Source organism: Schistocerca piceifrons, chromosome 5 (genome assembly GCF_021461385.2).
Source record: "Schistocerca piceifrons isolate TAMUIC-IGC-003096 chromosome 5, iqSchPice1.1, whole genome shotgun sequence".
Taxonomy (NCBI): domain Eukaryota; kingdom Metazoa; phylum Arthropoda; class Insecta; order Orthoptera; family Acrididae; genus Schistocerca; species Schistocerca piceifrons.
This window is the reverse complement of record NC_060142.1, coordinates 626,802,987-626,824,833: the sequence shown is the minus strand read 5'-3', so window position 1 is coordinate 626,824,833 and position 21,847 is coordinate 626,802,987. Positions and strand designations below refer to the sequence as shown.

General features: G+C 40.0%; 2 protein-coding genes across 3 annotated transcripts in view; one reads left to right on the top strand and one right to left on the bottom strand.

The window, feature by feature from the left end:
• LOC124797947 (GTP-binding protein Rit2) overlaps positions 1 to 3,828 on the bottom strand; it is a 104,838-nt gene extending 101,010 nt beyond the window's left edge. Inside the window, exons 1-2 of the mRNA XM_047261091.1 lie at positions 3,448 to 3,828; positions 3,306 to 3,362 (exon numbers count right to left, since the gene is read on the bottom strand). Coding sequence (XP_047117047.1) covers positions 3,306 to 3,362; positions 3,448 to 3,562 — 172 coding nt within the window. The 5' untranslated portion in view covers positions 3,563 to 3,828. The remainder of the gene's footprint in view (positions 1 to 3,305; positions 3,363 to 3,447) is intronic.
• A 97-nt stretch (positions 3,829 to 3,925) lies between these two features.
• The window catches only part of LOC124798074 (proline-rich protein PRCC), an 85,681-nt gene continuing 67,759 nt past the window's right edge, over positions 3,926 to 21,847 (top strand). The window contains exons 1-2 of one of the 2 annotated variants that reach the window (XM_047261313.1): positions 3,926 to 4,092; positions 16,677 to 17,031. In XM_047261313.1, the coding sequence (XP_047117269.1) occupies positions 16,684 to 17,031 (348 nt within the window). In that variant the 5' untranslated portion in view covers positions 3,926 to 4,092; positions 16,677 to 16,683. Of the gene's footprint in view, positions 4,093 to 4,224; positions 4,350 to 16,676; positions 17,032 to 21,847 lie in introns of those variants that run through there. The other variant, XM_047261314.1, reaches the window with a different exon arrangement.

The window sequence follows — 21,847 nt, the reverse complement described above, 5'->3', positions numbered from 1 at the left end:
ATCTGTTGTAGAATTTTAGAACATGTTTTTTGCTCATGCATCATGTCATTTCTGGAAACCCAGAATCTACTCTATAAGAATCAACATGGATTCCAGAAACAGCGATCGTGTGAGACCCAACTCGCTTTAATTGTTCATGAGACATATATTAGATACAGGCTCCCAGGTAGATGCCATTTTCCTTGACTTCCGGAAGGCGTTCTATACAGTTCCGCACTGTCGCCTGATAAAATAAGAGCCTATGGAATATCAGACCAACTGTGTGGCTGGATTGAGGAGTTTTTAAAAGCAAACAGAACACAGCATGTTGTTCTCAATGGAGAGACGTCTACAGACGTTAAAGTAACCTCTGGCCTGCCACAGGGGAGTGTTATGGGACCATTGCTTTTCACGATATATATAAATGACCTAGTAGATAGTGTCGGAAGTTCCATGCGGCTTTTCACGGATGATGCTGTAGTATACCAAAAAGTTGCAGCATTAGAAAATTGTAGCGAAATGCAGGAAGATCTGCAGCGGATAGGCACTTGGTGCAGGGAGTGGCAACTGACCCTTAACATAGACAAATGTAATGTATTGCGAATACATAGAAAGAAGGATCCTTTATTGTATGATTATATGATAGCGGAACAAACACGGGTAGTAGTACTTCTGTAAAATATCTGGGAGTATGCGTACGGAATGATTTGAAGTGGAATGATCACATAAAATTAATTGTTGGTAAGGCAGGTGCTAGGTTGAGATTCATTGGGAGAGTCCTTAGAAAATGTAGTCCATCAACAAAGGAGGTGGCTTACAAAACACTCATTCGACCTATACATGAGTTTTGCTCATCAGTGTGGGATCCATACCAAGTCAAGTTGACAGAGGAGATAGAGAAGATCCAAAGAGGAATGGCACGTTTCGTCACAGGGTTATTTGGTAAGCATGATAGCATTACGGAGGTGTTTAGCAAACTCAAGTGGCAGACTCTGCAAGAGAGACGCTCTGCATTGTGGTGTAGCTTGCTGTCCAGGTTTCGAGAGGGTGTGTTTCTGGATGAGGTATCGAAATATTGCTTTCCCTTACTTATACCTCCTGGGGAGATCACGAATGAAAAATTAGAGAGATTTGAGCATGCACGGAGGCTTTCCGGCAGTCGTCCTTCCCACGAACCATATGCGACTGGAACAGGGAAGGGAGGTAATGACACTGGCACATAAAGTGACCTCCGCCACACACCGTTGGTGGCTTGCGGAGTATCAATGTAGATGTAGCTGAGTCTGAAGGGCAACAGAAGGATCCAACTATCATTTTATTCCCACCCCTTATACTGATTCGTGTCCAAACAATCTCACACGGAACTTCAATTTCTATCCCTGTAGATCTGAGTTTTTCATCTACTTTGATAAATACACTACCTCCATTTCCCATTTGCCTGGCTTTTCGAAACACACTTAAACATTCCCCAAAAATCTCACTGCTATCAATTTCAGGTTTCAACCATTTTTCTGTACCTAGAATTATGAGAGCTTCACTGCTTTTCATGATTGCTTTGAACTCTTGCACTTTGTTGCAAATGCTTAGGCAGTTTACACTAGGATTTTAATACTCTCACCTGCGGGTGGCAATTCTTTTGATTTTACACTGATACTTCTGGGTTTCCTTCAGCTAACATTATCTGGATTGGATGGAGAGCCACCTAATCTAAAAAACCTTTGTGTGTGCCCTACACAAAGTCAGCTGCATCACGGTCCTAAATGCCCAATTGTTGTTACAGTTACAATAATCCCTATGTTTAAGATGTCTTGTGTGTGATTTGGACAAAAGCGACATATTTCCACACAGACTTCAATGTTTTGTAAGACCTCTTCTTATTGTGATGAGGAGAAGTCTTATATACATCTATGTCTATATTCTGCAAACAGTGGTGAAGAGCATGCCAGAGGACACATCCCATTGTACCAATTATTGCAATTTCTTCCCATTCCATTCACATATGAAGCGTGGGAAGAATGATTGATTGAATGAATGAATGCCTCTGTGCATACTGTAATTATTCTTATCTTGTCCACATGATACCCATGTGAGCAATAAGTAGGGGGTTGTAGAATACTCATGGAGCCATCATTCAAAGCCAGTTCTGAAACCGTTAGTAGATTTTCTCCGGATAGTTTGCATCTATCTTCAAATGTATGCCAGTTCAGTTTCTTCAGTATCTCTGTGACTTCCGCAGATCTAACAAATCTGTAACCATTCACAATGCCCTTCTCGGTATGTGTTCAATATTCAGTGATAGTCCAATTTGGTACGGTTCTCAGACACTACAGCGATATTCTAGCAAAAAAATCGCACAAGCATTTTGTAAGCAATCTCCTTTGGAGACTGCTTGCACTTCCCCACTATCCTACCAATAAACTGAAATCTACCACCTGCTTTACCTATGACTGAACATATATGATTATTCCATTTCACATCTCTACAAAGCGTTACACCCTGGTATTTGTATGAGCTACCCAATTTCAACAGTGGCTCATTGATATTATAGTCATAGGCTACTACGTTTTTTCGTTTTGAGAAATGCATAATTTAATGTTTCTGAACATTTGGAGCAAGATGCCAATCTTTGCACCATTCTGAAATATTATCAAGATCTGACTGAATGTATGATGCAGATTCTTTCTATGGTACTTCATTATACGTAATTGCATCACCTGTAAAAAGCTCAAAGTTACTGTTAATATTGTCTGTAAGGTCATTAATACACAATGTGAACAGTAAGTGTCCCAACACATTTTCCTCTGGCAGATCCGAAATTACTGCTACATCTGACGATGAATCTCCATCCAAGATAATATGCTGTGTCCTCCCTACCAAAAAGTCCTCAATCCAGTCACAAATTTCACTTGATACCCTGTATGATCATACTTTTAACTATAAGCAGGTGTGGTACCAAGTCAAACACTTTTCGGCAATCAATAAAATCTGTGACTAACTGCGGCCTTGATCCAAAACTTTTAGTATGCCATGCAAGACAATACTACATATCACTGCTTCAATGGAAAAATGTCACCTTCAGTCAAAACATTTATGACATAAGTGGCCACTATGAAGATGATTTTATTTGAATATGTCTACGTTAGTAGACACAGGAACACAATTTTATTTTAATACCCTACTTATAACGAGAGCTTTCATCAACTTGAATTGAAACGATAATGTTGTTTTACTAAACTTTGTATATTTTACTTTACCCATGTATTGTAGTAATCTCGCTAAGAATTATTAACACATCTTCGTTATAAGTCCAAAAATCTTTTACTCACCAATAGTTGGGTCGTGATAATCCAAAAACCTATGGTTGACGAACTGTAGGGTTAGAGCTGTAAAAACAAAGCAGTGAAAGTATCATACGGCCAGCTTCATGAATGAACTGAACGACACAGATGAGCACATATTCACATTTACCTGATTTCCCAACCCCCCCGTCTCCCAATACCACTATTTTGTACACTCTTAATCCACCTCTTGTAGTTTCGGGTCGACCTTGTGATACACCTCTGCTATCATCAGCAATGCCCATTCTCCCGGGTCTTTTGCCCGGAGTTACGGGCGCAATTCCAGACCCAGAAGGGCCTGCTTGACCAGCCGCCAGCTCTGTTTCTTTTTATTTCGGTTTCAAACTTGTAATCTAAAGGTACGACGTTTTCTTCCGAAATTCTTCTATTACCCTAGACCATTGCCAGAATGGTCTAGGGTTTTAAAACGCTAAAAGACCCTCAAAGGACTTATGTAGGTAAACGCCCCCATCAAGCAATCACGCTCGAGAACAACTTTGCCATCTATAGCTTCATGTGTGAAGTGACAGCTGAAACAGCTGAGTGGCAATGTTTACAGTTGAACTAGCACCAGTGTAGCCAACATAATCAGCGCAAGAGCTTATGATTTGGTTGCTTCGTATCTCTCAAAGAGTTGTAACACCCTGTGTGTTGTGGAGGTGTATTGTTATTCCAGAAACTAGGATGGCGCGTAAAATACTACTCTATTAATTAATGTTTCATGATGTTTATATTTCGCTGTTGACGTTTGAGTACCGTGGAGGTTGATTTATAAGTACGTTGTCTTTTTAGCTGTGTGATTGTAAATATAAGTGAATCCACCATCGCTCCTAAGAAGTATGTAAATTTTTTGTTACTTTTAGTTAGAAAGCACAACTATCAGTCTGGTAAGAATGCATTTATAAGGAAGAGCTTTTCACGGTGGTTTTTTATTACGTTATCGCGTAATTTTAACGTGTAGAGAGCGCGGCGTTGGTAATGTAATGTGTATCACAACCCTTACAGTCACTTATTTTGTATTGCGCCAGAAAGGTGAGTTATTGTTAACATAATTTCTTCTATAGAATGGCTTGGAAACAATTCAATGCATTCAGATCCTCTAATAAGATATAGCAGCTGTAGTGTTTGCCTTCTGGGTGTGTATCATAGGTTGAACCAGTATATTAAGAAGATAAAGCTTTATAGAAATTTGCTATACATTGATAGGTATGGAACACATTACTGTTACTTGAACGCCATTAAAAGTCGAAATGTGGTGTTCGTTTCCATAGAAGACAACTCAGTAATAACGTTAATTGTTTTAAACAGAACACCTAATGGTTCAGTAGCTATGATACACTGATTTGCATATTGTTTATAGTGGTAAGAAGTTAACGACTAAGTGCACATTTTCCCCACATGGAAAGTGATCTATTTGTTCTGTGTGTACATCTATACTGTGCAAACCACCGTGAACTGAATGGCATAGGATACATCCCATTGTACCAGTTATTATGGTTTTTTCCCGTTCTATTCACATATGGAGCGCAGGAAGAATGATTCTTTAAACACTTCTCTGTATGCTGTAATTATTCTAATTTTGTCCTCGCAGTCTCTATGTGAGTGATAAGTAGGGGTTTGTAGTATATTCTGAGTGTCATCATTTAAAGCCGGTTCTTGAAATTTGGTTAGTAAACTTTCTTGGGATAGTTCACATATATCTTCAAGTGTCTTCTAGTTCAGTTTCTGTGACATTCTCCTATGGATCAAACAAATCCGTGACCGTTCTTGCTGCCCTTCTCTTTAATCTATCAGTATCCCATGTTGGTCCTATTTGGTACAGGTACTACACAATTGAGCAATATTCTAGAATAGTTTGCATGAGTGATTTGTATGCAGTCTCCTTTGTAGACTGATTACACTTTGCCACTATACTAGCAGTAAACTAAAGCTGCTTTACCCACAACTGAGTCTGTGTGATCATTCCATTTCACATACCTACAAAGTGCTACAGTGAGGCATTTTTAGGAGTTGGTCAATTCCAGCTGTTACTTATTGTTATTATAGTCACAGGATACCTATTTTTTTCCAGAAGTGCACAGTTTTACATATCTGAACATTTAAAGCAAGTTGCCAGTCTTTACACCACTTTGAAGTGTTATCAAGATCTGACTGAAAGTTTATGCAACTTCTTTCACGCAATACTTCATTATAGATAACTGCATCATCTGCAAAAAGTCTGAGGTTCCTATTAATACTGTCCGTAAGGTCATTAAAATACACCATGAAGAGCAAGGGTCACAACACACTTCTGTGGGGCACACCCGAAGTTCCTTCTACATCTGATGACGACTATCCATCTAAGATTATCTGCTGCAATCCTCCTCACCAAAAGATAGAAAATAGTTGTAATTGTATTACATTATTATATGCGAATTTAGACTTTTCTTGGCGAATCTCAATGACTGAGCCTTCTGAGGTTATCAGCTGAGTCAAGGTGGTGTTCTGTGGCAACATTTCAACAAGTTTCCTTCTTGTCATCCTCAGGTGAAGTGTCAGGTTTGTGTGCTGTCCAGGTCTTTATAGCTGCTGGACTGCAGGTTCATCTGCATTGGCAGCACCAATCCCGCATCTCCAGAAGAGGTGTTGCAGCATTTGGTGGGGGGTAGTCGCAATCATTGGTGGTGTGGGCTCCTTGAATGCTGATGGGCCTGTCTGTTTCATCTGCTGCCTTTCCAGTTTTGCATCGGAGCGTTCATGTAGTATTTTTGTTATCACTGCATGCCATGCAGTGCTAATTTGGAAACCACTATCTCGGTTGACAAGGTTATCATGGATTCGCATCGCTGCAGCCTCTTTGAAGATCGAATCCCAGAACCCGTTCGCCCTGCACAGCAGCTTTGTTTGTTTGAAATCAAACTCATGGTTTTCGTTAAGACTGAGTTCTGCCACTGCAGATTTCTCTGTTTGGCCTAGGCAAACACTCCTTAGAGGTTAGGTTAGGTTAGGTTAGGTTAGGTATGTTCTGAGCAGCACCACTATATACACCGCTGTGTTTGGCTGATGTATTGTGCGCCACACTTACGGTTGATGCTGTAGACTCCAGGTGTCTAAATTCCTAGTTTATCCTTCTCTGAACCCAGCATAGTTTTGATTTTTGCTGATGAGTGAAAGATGGTTTTAATGTTGCTCTTTTTTAATTTCCTGGCAATCTTTGCCGGGGGCGGCCCAGTGTATAGAAGGAATGCCTTAGTGTCTTCTTCATGTACATCTTCTCTCTTTTGCTTGCTTTGTTGGAAAGTGTGTCTCAGAACAGCTATTCTCATGAAAGGTTTTTCTCAAGTGCTGCAGTTGGGAAGGTAGACTCTCCTTGTCATGTATGTCTTGTACTCTGCACACCAAAGTGGTGAGCATTGATTTGCATCGTGCTGCATGGTGGCAGCTATTGGTGTTAAGGTATAGGTCAGTGTATGTCTTTTTCCTGTAAACAGAATTACCTAATGTGCCATCAGTCTTCTTCTTTATCATGACATTGAGGAAAGGCAGACATCCATTTTCATCCAGCTCCATGGTGAATTTAATATTGTCTTGTGTGCCTTTGAGGTGGTTAAGGAATTCTTGTAGATTTTCTTTGTCATGCGGCCAAATCATGAGTGTATCATCCACATAGTGGTAGAACACCTTCAGTTTCAGACACTCCATTTCTGCTAAGTATTCCACATTTACTTTTGCGATACATGGTGTTAGGGGGGAACTCACGGACACACGTTGTATCTGTTTGTTGTATTAATTGGAAGTATGTGGTACTGGGTGTGTGGCAGAACCGTTTCACTGTCTCTTTGTTGAAGTGGCCCCCTGTGTGAAGAGGGACGTGACTTCAAAGCTGACTGGGATGTTACCTTTGTCCAGGTGCATGCCTCGAAGTATCTTCACAAAGTCCATCAAGTTTTTCACATGGTGAGGACAATGACCTACAAGACGCTTCTCAATGGTTGCAGCAGGTGTTTGGCTATTTCATAAGCTGGTGAATGTATTGTGTCCGCTATTGGACATAGTGGACCTCCCTTCTTGTTTACCTTTGAAAGTCTGTAGAGGTGCTGTGATATCAGTGCTCTGAGGTACAGCCTTCTTAATCATACTGCATATCCATTCCTTAGGTTTTTTAGTAGTGAGATGGTTTTCCTTGTCACCGCTGATGTAGGATCCTTTTTCACTTGTTTGTAAGCTGGTTCTTGTAAAAGGATCTCAATCTTCCGCCGGTAGTGAACTGACTGTAGCAGTACTGTCGTATCATCTTCGTCTGCCACTAGGACAGCTGTATCCTCGTTTTCTTGTAGGTTGCATATTGTCCTTTGTTCAGCCATAGAGATTTTTATTTTCGGCATTAACGCTTTTTCCAAGACCCTGCAAGACTCCCTTCTGAGCTCTTTGGCATTGTCAGCCCCATGATGGCACGCTCTATGCTGCTGATCTCGATGCTACTGATGATCTCCCAATTAGGTAATATGGTGGGAACTGATGCAAAATTTAATCCTTTTGACAGCACGGATATTGTTTATTCGTCCAGTTCCTTTCCAATTAAATTGATAATGGTCCTTGAACCCTTTGTACTGATGTGCTGCACTTGGCCCCAGCACTTATCTTGTATTTTCAAAGTGGCTTTGCAGTTGCAGAGTTCTCTGATTGCGAATATGTTACCATATACCCTCTCCCATGAGCTAGGCTCATACTCCTGTAACAGTCCCAGATGCAAGACCTGTCTCGTACATCCTCCCACCATCACCTACTCCAGTCAGGTCACTAACATCACCTATTCCATCAAAGGCAGGGCTACCTTTGAAGCCAGTCATGTGGCTACAAGCTAAGCTGCAACCACTGTACTGCTTTCTATGTAGGCATGGCAACCAACAAGCTGTCTGTCCGCATGAATGGCCACTGACAAACTGTGGCCAAGAAACACGTGTACTGCCCTGTTGCTGTACATGCTTCCAAACATGATATCCTTCATTTCAATGATTGCCTCACAGCCTGTGCCATATGGATCCTTCCCATCAACACCAGCTTTTTTGAACTGCGCAGATGGGAACTTTCCCTGCAATACATCCTACATTCCCGTAACCCTCCTGGCCTCAACCTTTGTTAGTCACTGTCCTCTCCCATCCAGCCCCTTTCCTGTTCCCATCCCAGCACAACACTGCCGTCATTACACCACCACACCCAGTCTATTTATTTCTCTCCTTTTCCGCTACCTTCCCCGCACCCCCCACCTCCCAACCCCTCCTCACCTCTCCACTGACCTATTGTTGAGAAAGGCGTTAATGGTCGAAAGATTTAATTGTAAGAGTCTTTTTGTTGTGCTTATCTGCGTCTCAGCATCTCTGCTATAAGGTGAGTAGCAACTTTCCTTCTCATAATATTGTTAGACTAATCATATATTTGTGGTGCCTGTGGTAGCAGTACGTTGGGGTTTGTAATTCATTTTTGAATTCATCACTTAATACTGATTCTTGAATTTGTTGGATAGTTGGTGTTTGGCATCGAGCATCTGCCAGTTCAGGTTTTCCAGCATCTCCATGACACCTTCCATAGGCCAAACAAATCTGCAGACATTCCTACTGTACTTCTTTGTATACGTTCAATATGTTCTGATAGTCTTATTTGGTATGGGTCCCACACCCTTGTACAATATTTTAAGGTGGGCCACATAAGTGTTTTGTAAGCACTCTCCTTTGTTGACTGTTTGCAGTTACCAGTATCCTATACAAGAATTGAAGTCTCCTACTTGCTATACCTTTTATTGAGCCTATGTGCCATTCAGTTTCATGTCTCTAATAATTGTTACATCTAGGTGTTTGTGCAAGTTGACTTATTCAAATTGTGATCAAAAAAATGGTAGGTCATCAACACAATCTCCTGAATAGCAAACCTAGACTCCTGAAGCTAGGAAGCCCTCTGGATGGAATGTCATACGTTGTCCCATAGACAATGCCACATATACTAGTCGCTGGTCCGAGGTGCAGCAACTGTGGTCAATCTCACACCTTCTCCACAAATGTAACACTTCACAAACTCAGCAGTTAAACTGTATAATTGTATGAATTTAATCGTGCTCTGCATGTCATCCCCAGTTGCGACATGCAGAAACTATGCATCTGCTTCATTGTCACAGCTATAACTAACAAACAACAAAACAAAATTAAATCTCCAACCATAAGCAACACACCATAGATTAAATCGAAAAACAAAACCAAATCTAACATCAAAATAACTCACTAACAAACCACCACAAACTCTTTCAGTATTATCACAGACAGCACTAAAGAAGTCTGATAGCATTAACAACATTCAAAAACAATTTAAAAACATCAGCGTTCCTCACTAGAGCATGCCATGGTATACTCCAGCATGCCTTGCGGAAACTTGTTCCATTTTAAACACACCATGCCACCATAATGTCACACACAGTTACATTATGCGTCCAAGTTGACCCGAGCAAGTGGGTAATCTCTACGCCACTTTAATATCTTATTAAGATCTGACAAAATATTTGTCCAGCTTTTTGCAAGCAGTACTTCATTTAAGTAAACTACATTGTCAACAAAAAGTCTGATGTTACTACTTTCTATAAGGTCAATAATATGCAACATGAACAGTACGGGTCCCAACTCATTTAACTGGGGCATATCTAAAGTTACTTTTACAACTGTTGATGGCTATCACTTGTGAGATAATATGCTGCATCCTCCCTACAAGAAATCCTCAATCCTGTCACAAATTCCATCTGATACCCTGCTTAGCTGTACTTTCATTGATAAGCATTGGTGTGGGACTGAGTCAAATTCTTTTCAGAAGTTGGAAAATACTGCATCTACCTGTAACTGACTGCCTTGATCTATGGCTTTCAGGATGTCATGCCAGAAAATCACAAATAGAGTTTGCCAAAACATATGTTTTTGGAATCTGTGCTGATTCACATGGAATGGCTCATTCTGTTTTAGATACTCCATTATGTCACAGCTTAGAATATGTGCTAAGATCCCTCAACTTATGGACATCAAAGGTATTGAAAATCAGTTTTATGCATCACTTCTGCTACCGTTATTGTGTACAGGTGTGACCAGTGCTTTCTTCCAACTGCTAAGCAAAGATTTTTTATTCACAGGATCTACAATATGGTTAAAAGAGGTTCTACCACAGATGCAAATTCTGTATAAAATCTGACAGGGTTTCCAACAGGCCCTGGTACCTTTCTCAGTTTTAGTAGTTTCAGCTGTTTTTCCAGTGCCACTGACACTAATATCCGATCACTCACCTTTGCAGCAGTGTGTGAGTTAAACTGGGGCTTTACTCCCAGATTTTCCTTTGCAGAGGAAGACAGCAAAACGGTGTGAAACAATTCTGCTTTTACTTTGCTACCATACATTTCATTTTCTCTGTCAGCCTTGACGATCCATTTCAACACCAGCTTCAGTGCTACTGATGGTGCTGACATATAACCAAAATTATTGTCAATATATCAAACATATTTCCATAGTGAGTGGGCTTTGGAACTGTCTGTTCTCTGTAGATTCCAAAGAAGGCATTTACTATTATTTTGCAGGATGCCCACCACTTAAAGTCTACCAAACTCGAATTACTGCAGTTGATTATCAGACAGTTAAAGACTCCTCCAGTGGTGACAGTATGTTAGGGGAACATATGTGCTAGCAAGTCGAGGTTTCCTCGCAAGGTCTCGTCTGTGTATGGTGGTGACTCTGGGGGGTCAACAGGGGACGATCCAGTCATAAATGTACACCCTTGATACTAAGCCCTCCCACATGTGCAGCTCCAATTACAATCTCTGTAGATTTAAGTTCCTTTCCTAGTGTGATGAATACACTACCTCAATTTCCCATTATACTCTGATTAAAATAACTTTGTCATCGACAGATTGCAGTGGTCATAGTCTGTGTTGTTGAGTTGCAGCCACTCACATTAGACAAGATGCTGCATGTACCTACAAAACAGACAACACACCAAGTGCGTGATGCTCAAGAAAGAATTTTGACTGGTGAATGGCAAACACATATCACATTACTTGCTGAAACATCTGTGACAAAGATATTTCTTTAAGAGTGTAGCTTATTCTTTCAATATACACATAGATTTAGCCCAATATTCAATTATTAATGTGAAGAGATGGTGTTGGCAACTATTACAGTGCGTGTTGCTGGTTGCAATTAATTTCTGTTTGTTGTAGCTAATTGGGTGCTAGTGTACAGTAGCCAGCAAGAATTGCTGTTCCGACAGAAGACACAAATTGATTTCTTTTGTTTTCAACATGGATAGCATGAGATAGACAATTTACAATATTTATATTTTAGATTATAAAATTATTTACCAGTTTTTGAATGTATTCTTTGTATCGCATGTTTTTCAGAATATGACAAGATTTCTTGGGTTAATGTTTTGTATTTCATTGTTATAATTTGATTGTGAGTTGGAAAAGCCAACAAATGTGACTAGAAGAAAAATGGCTGACATAATGGACTCACCTGAAGTGTAGTCTGTTACAGTTTGGTAGTCAGTCGGCGAAGCGAATGAATCTGAGGGTAAGCAACCTGTTTGTGGTGACGATTGATCTGTAGCCTAGCCCAATGTATAGGCTAGGTTGAAATGAATCAGTTTGGGTGTGAGGTGGCAAAACCAACCATTGTGACTCAATGAAAACAGTCTGTGGTGACGGGTTGATCTGTAGCTTAGCCTAGTGAACATTTCGTGGGATATTTTTGAAATGTCCCAATTTCCGAGGTTGTGGTTACACAGGGACCTAAGATTACAGTTTAAATTTTGTGAAATATTCTCTTTTACACAACAACATTGTGCACAATACATTCCATTATGGCCCCACATAATTTTGTACCCTCCAAATCATAACAACATTTGTTGGACACTATTTTGTCATTGGTTGTGCCATCTTGTCTAATCATTTCAATGTACCATGCAAACAAGTACCAACTGCAGCACCCAGCGCAAAAGCTGCCGACACTGTAAGTGCACTTAATGCGCAACAGTCTCACTACTGACAATTTTGGGCATTATCCAGTTTTCCCTACCTAGAGTTACTACAGATATGCTGCAATAAATCTTCCAAGAAGGTGAAGCAGGTGGGAGAGAAGGTGTTGGAGCTTGTGAAGGACTGAGGTTGGGGTGACCTGGCTCTGTGTCCAGGTCATGAAGATATCATCCTCATCAACTCAGTGTACCATCTTCCTGGACATCAACTTCCTCCTCCTTGACGGCTCCATCCACATCTCTGTCCACATTAAACCCACCAACAGTACCTGCATTCCTACAGCTGCCATGCCTTTCACACCAAAAACTCCCACTCGTACAGCCCGTCCACCCGAGGATGGCGTGGCAAGAACTCCCTTGCCCGTCATGCTGAAGGTATCACAAAGGCCTTCACAGACAGGCACTATCCTGCAAACCTAGTTTGCGAACAGATTTCCTTTGCCATCTCCCCTCCTAATCGTATCACCCCCAAGAACCAGCTACAAAAGAGTGTCCCCTTTGACACCTTTGGTACCTTGGACTGGAACAACGAACCACATTCTTCACCAGGGCTTTGATTATCTATTATCACACCCTGAAACGAGAGACTTCATACCCAAGATCCTTCATACTCCTCCTAAAGTGGTACTCTGCTGCCTACAGAACCTCCACAGTATAGTTGATCCCTATGCTACTTCCAATCCCAACCCCCTTGCCACAAGAAACACATCTATGTGGAAGACTTGTATGGAAGACCTGTCCAATCCACCCACCCGTTCCTGTCACAGGCTTATCTTACCTCATCATAGGTTGGGCCACCTGTGAGAGCAGCAATGTCATATACCAGCTCTGCTGCAAACATTATACAGCTTTTTATTTTGGCGTGACTACCAACCAACAGCCCACTAAGATGAAAGTCCACTGCCAAACAGTGGCTGAGAGCAAAGTGGACCATCCTGTGGCACAACATGCAGCTGAACATGATGTGCTTGCTTTTAATGGTTCCTTCACAACCCGGGCCATCTTGATCATCCCCTCCACAACCAGCTTTTCTGAACAGCACAGATGGAATTTATCCTTATAACACATTCTCGACTCTGAAATTATCGTCACCTCAGCTATTATAACCTAGTGTTCCCAGGCCCTCCACCCAACAGTTTCTACCCAATTTCTCCTATAGCCTCTTCCTAAGTCACGCCACGTTACTGTCATTGTGCTGACTCTCGACCAGTGCACCCACTAGTCTTTTCCCGTCACTGCTCCTCTCTTTTTCTGCTCACCAAATAATCTCAATTGGAACAATCACATAGATAATGTTGTGGGTAGAGCAAATCAAAGACTGCGATTCATTGGCAGAACACTTAGAAGGTGCAACAGGTCTACTAAAGAGACTGCTTACACCACACTTGTCAGCCCTATTCTGGAGTATTGCTGTGCGGTGTGGGATCCGCATCAGGTGGGACTGACGGTTGACATTGAAAAAGTACAAAGAAGGGCAGCTCGTTTTGTATTATCGCGATATAGGGGAGGTAGTGCCACTGACATGATACGTGAATTGGAGTGGCAATCATTAAAACATAGGCGTATTTTGTTGCGACGGCAACTTCTCATGAAATTTCAGTCACCAGTTTTCTCCCCCAATTGCGTAAACATTCTGTTGGCACCCACCTACATAGGGAGAAATGATCATCACGATAAAATAAGAGAAATCAGGGCTCGCACAGAAAAATTTAAGTGCTTGTTTTTCCTGTGTGCCGTTTGAGATTGTAACGGTAGAGAGACAGCTTGAAGGTGGTTCATTGAAGGCACTTTATTGTGAATAGCAGAGTAATCATGTAGATGTAGATGTAGACACACCCACATACACACACGAACATTTATTTTCAACTATATTACAATTTCACTGTCATAGCTAGTATTAACTCCTTTTTACACCTCCCTTTCCAACTGATATATTTTCAAAAAGTTGTGCACCTCTACTTTAACATCTTTGATGATCATTATTAATTATAGTCTGATGGTGACCTCACGAACTGAAATCCAGTTTACTAAATACATTAATACAGTAGAGCATGTATTGTTTTGTTCTTTTTAGTTATAAATATAAAGTTGTTCTACCAAGTAGTAATGGAGGAATTAGTTAACGTAAAATCTTTGTGTTTCTGAATAACAGTCCTTCGTAAACCATGTGAGCTATTTCTCCTATCAACTGGGAGAAACACAGTTTCATTTAGTGCCATTATCCAACCACTGTTTGATGTTCTTTATGTGTGGAAAATTTTCCATATTTAACAGAGATGAAGTCATCTTATAATCTCAGTGTGCTGTAGAATTCAAACAGCTGTGCATCTGGTGCAGTGGTAATTGCCATGTTATCTCCTTCAATTGTCGGTGTAGTTGGTGGATATGTTTCCTTTTTATTTATTTACTGCAGGAAATTGACTTCTATTTTTGTCAAACAATGGAAAATCCAGGATGGAATGTAACAATATTTGAAAAGGAAAGTTGTTACCATGTAGTGGAGATGCTGAGTTGCAGATGGGAACAACAAAAAGACTGTCACAAATAAAGCTTTCGGCCAATAAGGCTTTTGTCAAAAATAGAACACACACACACACACACACACACACACACACACACACACACACACACACGACTGTATTCTCAGGCAACTGAAGCCACACTGGGAGCAGCAGCACCTGTTAATGGTGGGAGTGGTGACTGTGTGGGGTAAGGAGGAGGCTGGGGTCGGGAGGGAGAGGGATAGTAGGGTAGGGGTGGCAGACAGTGCCGTGCTGCTGGGGAGTGTGCAGGGACGAGGTGGAGAGAGAGTACGGCAGCTATGTGCAGTCAGGAGGTTAGATGGAGGGCAGGGGAGAGGTGGGGAGAGTAGGGCAGGGTTAGCAGAAAGGAAGAGAAGTAAAAAGACTGGGTGTGATAGTGGAATGAGGGCTGTGTAGTGCTGCAATGGGAACAGGGAAGGGGCTGGATGGGTGAGGACATTGACTAACGAAGGTTGAGGCCAGAAGGGTTATGGGAACACAGGATGTATTGCAGGGAAAGTTCCCACCTGTCCAATTCATAAAAGCTGATTGTTGTGGGAAGGATCCATATGGTACGGGCTGTGAAGTAGTCATTGAAATGAAGGATGTCATGTTTGACAGCATGCTCTGCAGCAGGGTGGTCCACTTGTTTCATGGCTGAACATGCTGCCAAACATGATATCCTTCATTTCAATGACTGCTTCACAGCCTATGCCATATGGATCGTATCCACCAACACCGGCTTTTCTGAATTGCGCAAGTGGGAACTTTCCCTGCAATATATCCTACATTCCCGTAAACCTCCTGACCCCCAACCTTTGTTAGTCATTGTTGTCACCCATCAAGCCTCTTCTCTGTTCCTATTGCAGCACTTCACAGCCCTCATTCCACTATCACACCCAGTCTTTTTACTTCTTTCCTTTTCCACTACCCCCACCCCCCCTCTCCCGTCCCCAAATTTCCCTTGCCCTTTGTCGAACCTCTCGATTACACATAGCTGTCCTACCCTCTCTTCAACTCGTCCCTGCATATTCCCCAGCAGCACTGCACTGTCCACTGTCCCTACCCTACTATCCCTCCCCCTCCCCATCCCAGCCTCCCACTTACCCCCCACCCAGTCGCCATTCCCATCATGCATTGGTGCTGCTGCTCGCAGTGTGGCTTCAGTTGCCTGAGACTGCAGTCTTGGTGTGTGTGTGTTTTTGTGTTTTTTTTTGGGGGGGGGGCTCTATTTTTGATGAAGGCCTTACTGGCTGAAGGCTTTATTTAGGTAGTCTTTTTGTAGTGCCTATCTGTTACTCAGCATCAGCATCTTCGCCATATAATATTTTTACTTCCATTTTTGTGTTACGTTTGTACTGTTTTAGTTTTGTTATATGGTTGTTGATTTCATTTCTTCATATTCTGATGTTCTCTCTTCCCTTCTCTCCAGTATTCCTTCAGCCTTTCACAGTGTTGCTTCTTCCTCTCTTCAGTTCATTTTAAACCTCTTCTGTTTTCCTTCTTGCCTTGGAAACCTTCCTCCTGTAATACTTTCATTCTAAAACTGTCCCTGCCTGATTTTCTTGACTTCTTTTTCTAAAGGTATTTTAGGCTCTGTTTAGGTAATCTGTTGAACTCTGTTCTGTATAAATGACCAAAGAATTTGTCTCCTGTTTTGTTCTCACATGTTCCACGGGTCGTATACAGAATAGTGTTATGATGTGGATTTACGAGATATGTATATCTAAGAATGCATAATATGTTTGTTAGAGATCAGTTCAGATGTGTCTTTGTTAATTGTTCGCTATTTTTGCTGCCGTAGATACACGATGTCACTGGTAGCTTACGGTAGCAGTGATGAGAGTGGTGACGAAGATGAGAAGGACAATTCAGTGAAAACAAAAAATAACTCTGAATTTGAAAGCATTGATCATCCATCAGAAAATAATACAATCAGTTCTGTTGAAGTATCAGAAGAAACTGTCTTTGAGAAGAAGAAACTGAGTGAGTCAAATGAAATAAATGATGAGGCACCTGCATCGGGTTTATTTTCTTCATTACCTGCACCCAAGTCAAAAGCGTTAAAATATGAAGTGGACAACAAGTTAACTGAGACACCTGATCAAGATATACCAAGGAAACAACCAGTGAAAATTACTGTTCCGGCATTGTCTGAAGTAAGTTGTGGCTCACTTAATTTTTGTGGAATTCTAACCGAATATTCATAGATCATTGCTGCCTGCTTTAAATGTATTCTGTTCTGCTTCAAGAAAGCAAATAGTTGCATTTCCTAGTACATAAACTGTCAATTTAAATCACAATTGCAGTTCACTATCCACAATAAATGGAATGTATTTTTTATTCAAAGAAGAACTGATGGAACCTATTTGCTAGTAATGTATCTTGAATAAGTACTATAATGGAATAAGTAGGTACAACGACTCATCATATTGAGGAGATATTTAGGAAATCAATATGACATGAACAAGAAGTTAAATATAGTATTAACACAGTGTCCATCATGTTTCCACATTGATCCACAGTTTCACTCAGAGACAGGCTCTAAATTTGCCGTCCATCCAGGAGAGTTCTCAGTAGTAAATTGTGAGACACACTTACAATCGTCATTAGTGAGAATTATTGTCAAGAGTGTGTGGCACGCACACTGCAGGATATGCTGAAGTGTGCACTCTCCAGGCGATATTCACCAGGCTGCGTACAGTCATCTGCAGAGCGTTCTCTACACGAGTTTGCTCAATGGAAAACTTGCCATCACTTTAGTGACAGAAATTTTTGCAATGGAGGGGGGGGGGGGGGGGGGCGGCATGGACTGAGCCATGGATAGCCTGGAGTGCCCATACGTTAATACAGTAACTGCAAGTTAATGATGCACAGAAATTTCAGACATTTTTGCCCTTTAATTGGCTGTGAAGTGCAATTCCTTATAGAGTTTGTAGGGCCAGCAATCTTTTTTTTAAAAAAACCATGAAAATTAAGAAAATTGATATCAGTATGTGATTGAGTGGTGGTGACCTCAAGATTCTTTGCAACATGTATGACGAATTAGTATTAAAGTAATTTCCTTCACACTTAACAGAAAAATCTGATACATTACATTACATCACTCTCTCAGTCAACTAGTTTTTCTGGTAACTCATAAAGCTGCCTTTGGTACCTTTTGTGCATTGCTGTATGTGCAGTTGATTGGACAACTGAACAAGTAGGCCCCCCTCCCCCTTATACCCTCCCCTCCTCCAGCTATTTACAGATCTCTTAAAGAAATATTATGAGATAGGAATGAACATAACTATGTAGAGGAGTATTATTCATTTTGTTTTCTAATTTTACAACAGCATAACTGAGAATCTGAACAGAAATGAAATCGAGTGATGACATAATCCAGTGCTCAAGTTTCATCTGTTTCAATGTAACCACGTGGCACTCTTGACAACTTTGTAAGTATGCACTTTACCCCACTCTTTGACTTTTGTAAATGCAAAATTACCAAGCCCACTGATGTGTTAAATATTGACATTCGACGTGGACTGATGCAGAATTTTCTTGTCCGTCATTTTGAGACCCACCAAATCATTGAAGACATACTAGTTCCTGTGAAAACAGTAAAAAATGATGTTGCACAAATGTATGTGGAATGCCTAAGATAGTAAAACACATTAGAATGCTACTACCTACAAACATGACAAATGCATTTTATGCTCATAAGTGGTTGTGCTCTCAGAATTTACATAACATACACCACTCTTGAGCGGTATCAGTTTTTATTTATCCCCATTTTATAAAAGCATATATACTTTTTCTCCTAATGGGGTAATTCATCACTAAGAGAAAAAGTATTCATTACACAAAAGCATGGAATCAGAATAATAGCTGGAGCCCACCCAAGATCACATTGCAGACTTTTATTTAAGGAACTTGGGATATTCACAGTAGCTTCACAATACATATATTCACTTATGAAATTTGTTATTAATAACCCATTCCAATTCAAAAGTAATAGTGAAGCGCATAGCTACAACACTAGAAGAAAGGGTAATCTCCACTATTCAGTGTTAAATCTGACTTTGGCTCAGGAAGAGATGAATTATGCTGCCACAAAAATGTTTGGTCATTTGCCAGCTAGCATTAAAAGTCTGACAGATAGCCAAACAACATTTAAAAACAAATTAAAAGAATTTTTGAATGACAACTCCTACTCAATAGATGAATTTCTAGATATAAAGTAGTAACTGGAAAAAAAAAGTTATATTGTGTAAAGAAAACTTGTGTTAAACTGACACATTCCATATCATTATGAAATGTCGTATTCGTGATCTACGGAACAAGTATTAATGTAATATAATGTAAAACTAAAATCGTTTTATATCAAAATTTTGGCTAATATGGATCATGTGTGAATATGTTGTGCTGCCTTCAAGACGTGTGTGTGTGTTGTAGCTTGTGTATACTGCCTTAATTTGCGTATTGTGCATTGTTAATTTCTACCATCACAGCCATATTACTGCTTCGACCAGTTCAAGAAATTCACACAACATGTATGAGGGAGCAATGTTGTGCAATAATTTTTTCCTTGACAGAATATTATTTGCTTTTACTTTCTCTTTCAGACCCAAATTATTTTACAAAGTATGTGTTCACCATCGGATTTATATTCAATTCTTTTTCAACAATTATGTGTCAGTCCTTTACATCCAATACGACACTGGTTCTTAACAGCAATGTTCCTTTGTATGTATGCAATGTATATTTCCTCTTCAGACAACATTCACAAACATTTCAGACTTCAAATCAAATAATTTACCCACACAAAAAGCACACGTGGTGTAGTAGTACACACCTTGCCTTCATTAACAGTTGGCATCTTTAGTTTAAAGGACATATATGTTTCAGCTGTAACAGTAGTTGATGGTGTCATTCAAGGACTTGTATTTGCACATTCCTAGTCAATTTCAGAGGCTCCGTCTCGGTTCACAAACAGTGGCCTGTAGATATTCCACACCACTTATACTTGTGTGTTAGTTGTGCATTATATATGGCAACAGACTTCCGACTGGATTTGACCAGTACCAAATTCAAATGTATATTCACTTAGACGATTTTATGACAGCTGGTATGTCTAATTTATGAAGACTGTACCAAGGATTTGACCCTTGCACTATTATTTGTGCTGACAGCCTGTTTTGTTTAGTGTAAATAGGTTTTCTATGGTTATTGTGGCACATGAGTTACAATTTTTCCATTCGGCACAATGCATTGCTTTGTCCATGTCGTTGGTAGAAACGATTACTGGCTATCGTCTGGTTACTTCACTGAGGGAAAATCAGCACTAGAACGTAACTTTTGCCACATCCTCTATTACCATTACTGTCAGCTGCATATTGTTTTGTCAATTTAGTGTTTACTCAATCCTCCATGTGTATTTCACCAAGGATTTTGTGTTACTGCACTGAAAGGCAAAAGAGAGGGGGGATTAAATTAACTTAAAAGAATGTGCACCACAGGAATGAAGATTTCCATGCCCTGTAGCTAAATTGGGAATGAAAAGAGAGAAAGAACTTACAGATAGTATTCTAATCTTACTGTTATGTTTGTTTCAACTTAGGATCATAAGCTTATGCATTTCTTTATTTTTATTTATTGCCTTCAATTTGCACACCCAGCTGCTTTTCACTGGGTAACTCTGAAGAAGGAAAACTTGGTTCTACTTATTTCTGTGTTTTATTGCTACCCATTTAGTAATTTTTGATGGCTAAATTAATGTTTTGGTAGAACAGAGGGCGCACGCCACTTATTCTATAACTGGTGTGTGTTGTGACTGAAAGAAGAAGCAAGAATTTATCATAATGGTATTCACAATCTCCTTTACATGAAACCATCCACTTTAATTTACCACATAATTTAAATGCTTCATTATTTATTCCTCAGAAATGCTATGTGGTGTACAAAGTGATCTGAAGTGCTGCAGTTGGATGCACATTTTAAAACACACCACAATTTGTTTTAGAATTGATACAGACATTTGATACTCAAATATAAAATGCTGAAAATGTTCATAGTAAATGCCATTTCTTACTTTCTTCTATGTATGTTATTAAATGATAGTACCCCTGGTTCTAAACTGTCATATCCCTATTACCTTTACTTCATGCGTGATAGCTGGGTTGGAGCTGGTGAATAGAAGTGTTATTGACAATATTAATTTTGAAACTAGATAATAAGATTGAATAACTGCATCAAGTTAGGGAAAAAATAAATTTGTGGCTAAACTTGACTAACTGAAGTGAGCAGTTGATAGGATATATCCTGAGGTAACAAGTAATCATCAATTTGGTAATGGAAGAAGTGTGGGGAATAAAAATTGTAGGACAATACCAAGACTTGAATGCAGCAAGCAGGTTCAAATAGATGTATGTGTAATAATTATGCAAAGATGAAGAGGCTTGGACAAGATAGAGTAGTGTGTAGAGCTACATCAAACCAATCTTTGGACTGAAGACTACAGCAGCAGCAACAACCAGCGATACATCTTTTAATATCAATAACCGAAAGATGTATAGGGATGACAGGATATATACTTTTTCTGTCACATGCTTGCTGCTGTGTGAATTCGGATTGTACATTGGATCTTAGTGGCTGATAGTGTTTAATTTTGATGCCTTTGAGACTTAACTTTGATAAAGGTTCAGTTTTGAAAATAATATGCTAGTGACATTCAAGTTTATTAGCAAAGAAAAACCATAAATGTGTATTGTAAATTGTTCAATGCCTAACAAAATTTGTATGTATGTGTACAATTTTCTGCTGTTTAATTAAAATTTTTGTGTGCTAGATGGAAAAAACACATTTTTTGTTAATGTTTCCCTGATAATTTATTTGGCACACAATGAAACCGAAGGGTCTTGGTCACAAATTAATTTATTGACGTGTGATGCGTTTTGATACATCATCAGATATAGCTGTGGTGAAAATAAAGAA